The sequence below is a fragment of the Herpailurus yagouaroundi genome, unplaced genomic scaffold (genome assembly GCF_014898765.1).
Source record: "Herpailurus yagouaroundi ecotype Mexico unplaced genomic scaffold, PumYag 192, whole genome shotgun sequence".
Lineage (NCBI taxonomy): Eukaryota > Metazoa > Chordata > Mammalia > Carnivora > Felidae > Herpailurus > Herpailurus yagouaroundi.
The window spans coordinates 15447001-15457805 of record NW_024412423.1 but is presented as its reverse complement, the minus strand read 5'-3'; the positions used below and the strand labels follow the sequence as shown (position 1 = coordinate 15457805).

The window sequence follows — 10805 nt, the reverse complement described above, 5'->3', positions numbered from 1 at the left end:
GTAGAATTCCAGAGTTAGACAGTGGTAATGGTCACACAACTCTGGGAAGGATCTAAAAGCCTCTGAATTGTACGCTTTAAAAGTGTAAATTTTATGGCCTGTGAATTATATTTCAATAAAGCTGTTATTTTTTTTAATTTATTTTTTTAATTCAAGAGGGGTGCCTGGCTAGCTCATTTGGAAAAGCTGACTCTTGATATTGGATTGTGAGTTCAAGCCCCACGTTGGGTGTAGGAATTATTTTTAAAAAATTAACAAATATTTGTAAGTCAAAGGCAACATGGGGAGGGGGGAAATCTGCACAGCAGGTCCTCCAAAGAATGTTAAAATAAAAGGGGGGGGGGAGACAATAAAGCAGTTTTTTTAAGGGCTGCCTTTTCAGGCATGGTTGGCCTTTTTAACTCTTTTTTTAATAAAAAAAAAAAAATTGGATGGCTAGCTGAGGAGAAAATTAGAAGACCTAGATTATAAATACAGCTTCAGGAGTTTGATTTAGGTACAAGGTTTTCCTACAATAGAAGTTGGAATAAGAGGTTTTCTCATCTCTCTTTTTTGGGGTCTTAAATAGTGCTTCGTACAGGTTGTACGCAGGCAGGACGATCTGTGGGAGCCCTTTCTCAAATGCGAGAGGGTTGAACTCGATGACCTTGCAGCTTTTTCTGTCTCTCGGGACACTATCTGTCCTCCGCATTCCGTCTCACACGTGGCCACCAGTGCATTCGTCTCGGTGACATAGGAGAGGAGATGCTACCGTTTCTTGCAAAGTTTTATTTGGCTTCCCTATTCAGTCATAAACACACATTCCTCTTAAGACCGTGAAAGTCTTCTCTTCTAGACAACTAACGTTTTGCTTGCAAACACGACTCGTAGCTGCCTTTGCAACCCAGAATTTCAGTCATGTGGGTGAAAAAAGTAAATTCGCATTATGTACCGACCCCTCCGCACAGGTTATTAATACAGATACCTAGAGTGTACTTGGCTTGGTGAAGCGTTTTCAAACCTCCGCAAGTTTGATTTCAGTTGTATTTGAGAAATAAAATGAGCTCATCCTCGCTCATCTTTTCTAGGATGGAACTGTTTGCGCTGAACTGTTTGCGCTGTTTGCTCCCCAAAGCTGCCTGCTTTGAAGGAGAGAATGGGGACCTCCTTCGGTCCACTCAGCACAGTCTTCCTTACTCTCTGCCAGGGACCCGATTCCCACGATGGTAAAGCAAACTGAGAGACACCTTCAGAGCAAAGAAGTCTCTTTGTGGCCCCGTGACCAGATTCATTTCAGAGCCATTATGTTCTTTATTCTCTGGTTGAGGGGGGAGAGTGCTTCATTTTATGGCAAAGTTTATGTCAGCGCTGGTGCTCTTGCTTTCACCATCACACGTATTCAGAAGTACTCATTCGTTGATTAAACAAAGAAATTCAAACCTTCCTATTTTTGGCGAGTGTTAGAGACCTTCATCCCCCATATCCTCAAATGTTTTGTAACCCAACTGCATGGTTAATAAAGGAGGGATTGTGGACCTACGACCGGGTGTTGTTGAAACTGGGTGTGTTCAGAATATTGGCTAAAGAGAAATGCTTGCCAAATCATGATGCACTTCACCTCCTCTGGAGCACCCCCTCTGCTAAGCAAGGGCATGGTCAAACTGCCCCTTCTCCAGCCCTTCGAGTCCATCAGCCCAAGTCGAGGTTGGCATGCTCCGATACGGGTCCAGAAGAATCCGGAAGCACCTGACAATGAGGATGCCCAAGAAAATGAACAACAAAATCACAAAAACAAATGTGGTCTTCTGTTCCAGAGACATGCTAGAATCTGATGATGCGTTCTCAAGGGGCACTAGGGGGGAAGGGACGGGCTGTCCTCCATCCATCGTCCAGGGAAGCTAGAGCACAGGATCTCCCAGTTTCCTTTTCTTCCATCATCAGTCTACTGAGGTCATGGTGGCTACTGCACCTTGGACAGGCTGATTTATCTGCAAGAAGAAAGAAAGGGAAAGGAGAGGGAATAAACTACCAACGAGCAACTTTATTTCTGCGCTCACAGTCATGTTTTGCAGAGAGAAGAAGGAATCTCTAAACTTTTTCACCCAAGATGCTAAATTCTGTGTAATTACGGGAAAGAATATTTTACTCTTGCATGAAATTACCAGATTGTCCTCAGAGCAGCCACCTGGAGCCAGGAGGGATGGGCGGGGAAGACAACCAGAGTACAGAAGATGAGAAACGCGCAAGGTAATGTCGACCTCGGGGTGTGCTGCCAACTTGACATCCAAAGCCAGTGTCCCCTGCCAAATCTCTCCCAGACTCCCTCCAATAATATGACTTTCACATCATTCTTATAATGATACCATTGATGGAACACCAGCTATGTGCCAAGACTCTAGCTAGACACAACATAGGTTAGCCACTCTACTACAAGCTCCGTGAAAGCCAAGACCTCTAGAGCCTCTGTGGGAGGAAACTGAGGCTGGAAAAGGTGCTTAATACAGAAACTCCCGGGGAGTATCGAGTTCTGGGCTCCAGCCTCTGGCCTCCATTCTACTACTAAATGAGTGTGGGACCTTATAGTCACGAGGCTGTAAAAACGGAATCAGAAATGCCTGTGTATCTCATGGTGCTATAATGAGGATGAATGTCTGTGAAAACACTTCAGAAAGTATACAAAGAAGAAAGACAAACAAAACCAAGAGTCGCTTCACTTAAGAACTGCCTATGGGAGCCAGGTTGCTTCTTTCCTTTCTGTTGCCTCGGTCAAGGGAGAGAGGAGGCGTCTCAGACTCCCAGACTATCAAGCTCCCGCTGCTTGTCTTTTTTCTTCAGAAAACATAGACCAGGTTCAATACTTGACCCTGAGAAGCACCTCGAGAACTGAGCTAGGGAAAAGGGATCGATCGGCTGTATTTTTTAAAAAAAGATTTACAGTAGCTTCCTACTGTGTAAGACCACTTGAAAAGGAGGAAGACAAGGGAAAAGATAAGTTATCGCTATTTCCATTTTACCGGTGGATAAATTAAGATATATGAATATTACTGTTTGTCTTTAAAGGCAAGTAGGAGGGCATGCCTGGGTGGCTCAGTCGGTTAAGCATCTGGCTTCGGCTCAGGTCATGATCCCACGGTTGATGGGTTTGAGTCCCGCATCGGGCTCTGTGCTGACAGCCCGAGCCTGGAGTCTGCTTCAGATTCCGTGTCTCCCTCTCTCTCTGCCCCTTCCCCCGCTCATGCTCTCTCTGTCTCTCTCTCAAAAGTAAGTGAACATTAAACATTGTTTGAAAATTAAAAAAATAAAGGCAAGTTGGAGGATCCACAACGGCCATAAAAACTTCGGATATTTTGAGCTAAATCTATGTATGAGTCAGTTATAAGAAAAATTACACGGCACAGTAGTCAGCTATAGGAATTAGCATGGAATCAAAATAAATGATATTCAATTAGAAGAAGCAACCAAATGAAAATAAAAATGATGGCCTAAAGCTCTAATACAATATTTCTATAGTTATAATTGTTGCATTAGTAATCATAATAACAGTTTGCCTGTATGATGACACTTCGAAGTTTATAAAATCACGGTTTAAGGCACAGTTTATAAAGAGATTTACAACCAGTGTCTGGGAGGAAGGACTTACCAGTTAGGAGGAAAAAAAAATTTTGCAGCTCTATGACTAGATATTTTTCAGGCTGGAGTCGTTGCGGTAGATTTGTTTGTCATTCATTTTTATTTTGAAGTAAGATTATGATAAAATTTGACTATATTTCTTAAAAATAAGCTCCGTGGGGATATAGAGGATGTTGATGGATCGGGTTCGGTTTGGTGCGCTTGTTTTTAGGCACCCTCCCGACGTCGGGTGTTAATTCTCAGCAGATAATTGGGTGAGGGGAGGGGGCAGGAAAGGGTGGCCAGAACCTCCTCTGCAGCATCCTTAGTGTTTCCAGTAATGGGCCATCTGCACTCCCAGGAAATATCCAAACTAGACTTATTCATACCAAGTGTAAAATCCACCAAGGGGGGAGCACCTGGGTGGCTCTGTCGGTTGAGGGTCCGACTCTTGATTTCGGCTCAGCTCATGATCCCAGGGTCGTGGAACTGAGCCCCACCACAGGCTCCGTGCTGGGTGTGGAGCCTGCTTAAAATCCTCTCTCTCTTTTCCTCTGCCCCTCCCCTGGTTGTGCTCTCTAACAAATACAAATTAAACATTAAAAATAAATTACCAAGGCCTGGGTCAAAAGGAAGTCACATGCTGATAGAGGGAGAAGCGCCTAAGCCATCCCTGCCATGGTCCCTCTGGTCTCTCTGTGTCCTATGGAGGACCCCCTCGCTTTGACCCTGCCCTCTCCACTGACTTCCTGGAATCCCACTCTATGTCCATTTTCCCTCCAGCCCGAATGAGGCCAGAGCCGTTTTCTTTGTCTGTTCTTAACACGGCTGAGGTAGGTATGACTTTTCTGGAAGTTCTTTACGGAAACATTATGTAAGCCAGAAAGGAGATACAGGAGAAGTGAAGGCCATTAACTGTGTATACACACAACATAAAGATTTCTGGATCTGTGAAGTTCATTGAACCTGGTGAACAACTAGACATAGAACCATTTGAGCCTGTGACGGCTCCCTTGACACAAGCTGGGGGGGGGGGGCTAATATAGCAATACCTTGGTCAGCCTTTCCCTTCTCACCTCCGGTGTCCGCTTGATGCCCGGGAGCTGTCTTCCCCAGCCTTGTCCTTCACACAAGGCAAAATGCCAACTTCTTTTCTCCCAGCTCATACTTCCTAGGCTTCCTCCAGAACTCAGATTTTCGAGCTGGTCCACCATTCACTTGGGGGCTGCAGTGATGGGTAATCATTCCAAGAAGCCCCAGCAAGTTACCTAGTCATCCTGATTCACATTATCAGCTACGTTTCCCTTTTCCGTCTCCCTGTCAATGAGTCTGGAGCCTGGCTTCTTCCCAGGGAAGTCAACTCTTAGAAGGATCTAAAAATCAGTTTTAATTTGCAGTGTTACCACCCTCTGCTGATTAAAGGCAGATGCTGTGATATGGTTAACCCTCTCTACAGCCTCATCACATGCTTTTTACAAGCCTGCCAAAATATAAGTATATATCCTCCAACCCCTTCGTCACCAACCCCTTGCTGACAAACCAAACTGATGAGAAAACGGAGATGAAAGTATTTCGAAAACTCCACAGCCCTTTATAAACTGCAAGCCTCTCCCCTCCCACCATGCTGTGATAACCCACTTCCTATTAAAATAACTTCATCTGGTCAAATCATCAAAGCCTGTCATTAAATTGCAATATTTTACCAAGGAGAATGACACATGAACACGTTAACAGGAATTTGTCTAGGAAAACTGCTTTTATTTGAAGGAGGGGAAGTGTGGTAGACTGAAAGGAGAGTGAAGGGTCTTTCCGGAAGTGAGGGGCCATCGGGGTTGGGGGCAGCAGACATGAGGTTCTGTGGGCAGATGGCCCAGGAGGAAAGTCCTGGAGAGGGTGGGGGATGATGGGTATAGATGAGAAGATCCGGAGATTGTTCATCAGGGTATATGGGGGATACATAGATCCAGGAAGAAAAGCCAGCTCTTGCCCAAGCTTTGCCTGGGACTGATTGAAATCCCTGGACGAGCCTGCTTGATTTTAAACCCGCAATCAGCTAATCAATAATTTACAAATTTGGAAAGCTCAACAGCACATCCAAGTTAAAGGAAGCAGCGGACAGAGTAAGATGCAGAAAAAGAAAGAAATGTAATCACTTGACTGCCCCAGTACAAAAAATATTCAGAGACATCAAGATCTTTTAAAACGTCTACCTTAGCGTGAAATGTCCCTTGTTGGCAAAAAACGATCCTTAGAAAATGTTCACGGGTGCTTTTACCTGAATAATGAAATCTTCCTCTGAGGTGAATAGAGAAATCTGGGCAAGTAAATTATTTGAAAGGATTCTGACACAAGCATCCTAAGTGCTAACAAAAACAAAAGGCGGTTGTTTTAAGTACAAGAAGGACCACGGTACTCACGGCGGTGCTTTAATCCTAGCTGGCATCCCCGTCCACGGCACACCCCTGTCTCCCCTTTGCAGGTCTATTTGCGTGTACTCAGGACACAGCAAAGTCTAATTTTCATACCGGACCAAGGAAGGCTTAATTAAAAGAAGCGCTTCTCAAAAATCATATACCACATTCCTTTTCTTAAGTCAAACCCCCGGACTCTGCGATGGTCACAAAGTGTAAAACCCCCGCATTACTTACGACGCCCCAAGTGAGCAGCTCATCTTAGCCATCACCATTGGCACTAATAGCCACTCGCCTTACTTATAATAATTTGCAGAGGCCTGTCTTCCTTTCCTCATGCTTCTGACACACTGCGTCAAATTCATCTCTCTCAGCTCAGAACCCAACCCTTCTTCCCTCGGAAAACCTTTGGGCTCCGATGTCCAAGGACCCTGACTGCCCATTAACCCCCTTACAGACAGACCTGATACCCCTGTTTTCTCGACTGCAAGATTTAGGTCATCTTCTGCCAATGGAAGTTTTGTAAGGCATTAATTTATTTTCCTAATAAGTTTCCAGAACAACAAACCTCAAATTGCATTTGGTCCGGAGTCAAATGACCAAGAGGCAAAAACTTACGTGTGACTGAGTGTGCAGACACCTGAGGAGGCCGTTCTCACTTGGTTTGCTCTGCAGCTCTACCTAACACAGGCTGTTCTTTGAACTCCTCCAGGTTTCCCACCTCTGAGCTTTTAGTCATGATGCTCTCTGCCTGATGCCCTCCTCCTCGCTCTCTTCGCGCCTGTGGGTTTCGCTCCCTCCCTCAGGGTTCACACCAAATACCCCCTCCCTGGTGGGGCCTGCGTCTCTCTCCCTTCACCAGAGCGGCCAGGGTGCCTCCTGCTCTGTCCCCTGGAGCCCCGCACCTGCGTCCTGGGGCAGCACCTCGCACAGGGCAAGTCTCCGCGGTGTTCAACTCTGTCTCCTTAGGAAACAGCAAGCTCCTTGAGGAATCCCTTGCTGCTCCGGGGTCACTGCCTTTTTAAACAGAGTTTCAATCAAATCTCTGGCCCCTACCATCCAAGGAACTGAACTCAAACTTGGAGGTGCCAGCTGATAGAAAGAAGGGGTGAAAAATCACATGTCATCCAGCTCGACTGGGACGTCAGACCTTCATGTTTGCAATCGGTCTGATTTCTAAGAATACAGACAGGTAGTCTGGGTCACTGTGACTCTTCATCAGTCTTGGATTTCATGATTTGAAAAGCAGGTATTTGGCTTTTTACCCTTTCCTTGGTTTCAGTGCTGATGGATAGGGTCCCATCAAACAGAGAAATTTGCACGTGCCTTTCTGTTTCAGGGCTCAAGTCTTTCTTAGTTAATTGGCCTTGTGGGTGGGGAAGAGCTGCCATTTAAAATATCCTGAATCCAGATGTCCTACCTGGAAACTGTAAATGTCAACATGACCCTCCGTCGAGCTCAGCTCATTTGGACATTTCATTGCATGAGCATCGCATGATACCATTTAACAGTAAGGAAAATTATTTTATCTGGAAAAAATAGACCTTAAAGCAATGATATATTTCTTTTCTTATTTTTAAAGTGACAGCCACAGAATTAGTTCAGCGCATTGGACACATCGCTCTGTGGAGCATTTGATCCCACCATCTCACTTTTGTGGGGATCCGTTCCCATACCCCCTCTCCTGCAACGGGCTGCAATGATAATAGCTACAATGGATGCATGTCATGTGGAGTCCTGCCCGGCTCATAGTGGGCGTTCAATAAATATGTGATGATGCATAGCATTTTCTCTGTGTGCCGTTTTTTTGTGCAAAATGAGGTTTATCTCTAAATCCTATTATGCAAACAAGCACACCAGGGAGCGGAGATTATAAGTAAACTGGCCCAAATCATAAAAATCAGTTACCAAAGGAGAAGCATCTCCCCAAGGATGCTGACTCACAAGTTTCTCTCCGGCATGTCAGAATGAGTAGAAAGTCGGTCGTCCCCCCGCTGCTAATGGTATGCAGGGTGCAGGCAAGCCATAGTGTCTGTATTTTTAAGTACCTCTAAACCACGTAAGCACCGCACCTCATTTTTAAAACTTCTAAGCCAGAAACCTGGTTATGTGACTCGACATGTTTTCCAAAAGTAGATGTAAAAAACAGCGTGTCTGTGGAACAAGAACACTCCCAGGTTTGTATAGTTTACGTTGACATTTAACGGACAGGACACTCTGTGCTACAAAGACATCCTGTGTACCTTATTTATATTTATCTGGCAGACTAGCGAGACCAATTTGTAGACTGTAACAGGAAGGGAATTGACTGGGTAGGCAAGATTGAATTTGCAATGACCAGCAGAGACAAACTTCCTCAAAGTGCTGCATTATTCTGCTACAGTTCTGAAACTGACTGTTGAAATGTTAGCATGCCTTTGGGTGATTAACGGTGGTACATATCCTGAGACTGAGGCTAAATAGAATCACCTCTACTTTTTTGAGCTAAACAAAACCTCAGCTGCATTGCTGTTTGCATAACTGGAGTGTCTGGAGATACACTCCACCCTCTGTCCCAACACACCCACCCTGGATGTGTAAACATCCCCATCAGCCCTGTTATATATCTCCCCCTACAACTAACTGTGAGCCCTCCACAAAAGCCACCTCATCACCTAAGTAATCAGATCACTACATAAACAAAAGCTATTACCTATGAATCTTGTGGAAATTCTGTGTAGGAACGCAGTGAACAATAATTTGCATTCCAGGATATACACACAGGGATGCAAAATATTTCCCATAAATTCAGAGAACTCATGGCCCTCTTGGTGATCAGCCCAGAAATAAATTCAGGTAAAGATTTCCTGGCTCTTTCTAGGTACTTCATGTATGTGAACCAACATACACTCCCCTCCCTTTTTTTTTTTTTTTTTTTTTTTGGCTCACATAAATGTATGGCAACCTCCATATTTTTCTTTTCTGAATACGGACTTCTTGATCCAGTACAATAGCACTGATGTTTCAGAATTCACAGGATGGCTAAGGACAGATATTATTTTACGCACTGAACAAACAGACCCCAGGCTACTAAAAAGCCCTAAAACAGTGACTTTAAATACATGTGGATGTGGTCAGCTACAAATGTCAACAGGCAGTTTTGGAACTGTCGCCAGCCGTCACTGCTGCAATGAGAGGTCTGTTCCCTCTGACTGTCACTGCAAAGTCAGCCTGCAGATGTCTGCTTGGGTTTGGGAGTGGACCCTGTTGTTCTGGCTCACCAGCTCTGGGTCAGCACAAGAGCTTTCTCTTCAGCCTGAGCCCTAACCTCAGCTTTACTTCTCCCCTGTCTTCATTTTCCTCCTAACATCTGCTAGAAGAGTTTCGAAGGGACTGCAGGGCAAGGCTGCAGCCTTGCTGAGAAAAATCCCACGTGAGTGCCCAGTCAGTACGTGGGGGTACCAAAAGGCACCAGTAGCAAACTGGAACTTGTAACCTCATACAATACACCTTACTGTCATACCCAGTTTTCTTTCTCTTTCCTTGTGTGTTTCCTAATGCAAAAGGGTGCTTGCTGATACCTCAGAAGGCTGGAGCTGCACAGGGCTCACCACGCAGGGGCGTCAGGGATGGTCAGCATCATCATTATGAGTTGTTGAGTTGTGATTCTTTGTGAACAAATTAAAACATCCCTGTTACATTTTGGGAGGTTGGACGTTTTAGGTGAATGGGAAAAAAAAATACTATAATGGACAAATAGCTTTCGAGAATAATTTACTGCAGCTTAGCAAAGAAAAAAGCCTATTTTACTACTCTTTTATCCAGTATCAGTAGCATAAACTTAAGCATGCTTTAAAAAGAAAGGCACCATTACATTTCACCCCCCTCGTATTAACTTTACCCGGCAACTGTTTAATTAGTCTTTACCTGACATCTAGATCTAAATTCAGAACTTGGATCCAAAAGCATCTATGTGATCATTGCTCGTGCATGAATCGTAAAGTTAGAGAAAAGCATTAATTAGCCCATCAAAGACACAGTGTTGGTCAAGTACCTGGGTCTGGCTGAACAAACGCTTGATCCATTTCCTGGTGGAACAGTTACAGGTAGTTACAAGCCTCTTTAGTTCCCATTCTTCCCGATCAAGCTGTGTTGAAGCAGTAGACAGTGGTAGCTGCTAGCAGCTGATGGCACACCCCAGATCTAAAGCTGTTGTTTCAGGCTTAGAAACTTCCCATTAAAACCCCCGAGTTAAAGGAGCATCGCCTTTCTGTGTGAGGCATCATTAGCGGCCAATACGGCTGCTTCTTTGTGGCGAGCCATGATTTCAGTTCTGCCTCAGCAACTCTTCAGAGGATTCTGCTTCAGTGAGTAGAGGCAGTATCCTAGCAGTGTGTCTGAAATCATCTTCAAGAAAGCATTAACATTCAAAAGGAGTCCGGGGGGGGGGGGGGGGAAACATCACAGGGCATTCCCATACCTTTTCAAAATCAAAGCCATAAATCTACCAGTACTCTGTTCTTCTGTATCGATTGTTGACACGGTTCCTCTTTGGGGATGTCAATTAGCACCTTGCAGCGACCAGCCTCCATATTGATTACGGTTTATGACCTTCGGGCCAACTTAATTAAGAGGAAGACTTCTAAGGAAGGGCATCAACATAGTATTTGGGAAATGAAGGAAAGGCTGTTTTTCCTAAAGAAAGCAAAACTGACCTTTCAGAAAAGTGGTAATGATAGGAGGCAAAAAGGAAAGAACAATTTAAAAAATCATATTTTTACCACCTGTTTGTAAATTTGCTAGGCTATAGTTTTCCAGGTCCCGTGT

At 44.6% G+C, this 10805-nt stretch overlaps 1 protein-coding gene across 3 annotated transcripts; it reads right to left on the bottom strand.

The window, feature by feature from the left end:
- Window positions 1–748: 748 nt before the first annotated feature.
- CTXN3 (cortexin 3) lies at window positions 749–10388 on the bottom strand. Of its 3 annotated transcripts, none has more exons than XM_040444375.1 (2): window positions 10033–10388; window positions 749–1967 (listed from the first exon to the last, which is right to left on the bottom strand). In XM_040444375.1, exon 2 carries the CDS (start codon window positions 1863–1865, stop codon window positions 1620–1622), a length of 246 nt encoding a protein of 81 aa, XP_040300309.1. In that variant the 5' UTR covers window positions 1866–1967; window positions 10033–10388; the 3' UTR covers window positions 749–1619. The 3 variants fall into 3 exon arrangements, with proteins under 3 accessions (XP_040300309.1, XP_040300310.1, XP_040300311.1); XM_040444376.1 differs by lacking the exon at window positions 10033–10388 and adding an exon at window positions 6618–7150; XM_040444377.1 differs by lacking the exon at window positions 10033–10388 and adding an exon at window positions 6006–6475.
- Window positions 10389–10805: the final 417 nt, after the last annotated feature.

Coding starts and splice junctions, on each gene's coding strand:
- CTXN3 (XM_040444375.1), bottom strand. CDS start 1,865: ATGGATGGAGGACAGCCCGTCCCTTCCCCCCTAGTGCCCCTTGAGAAC.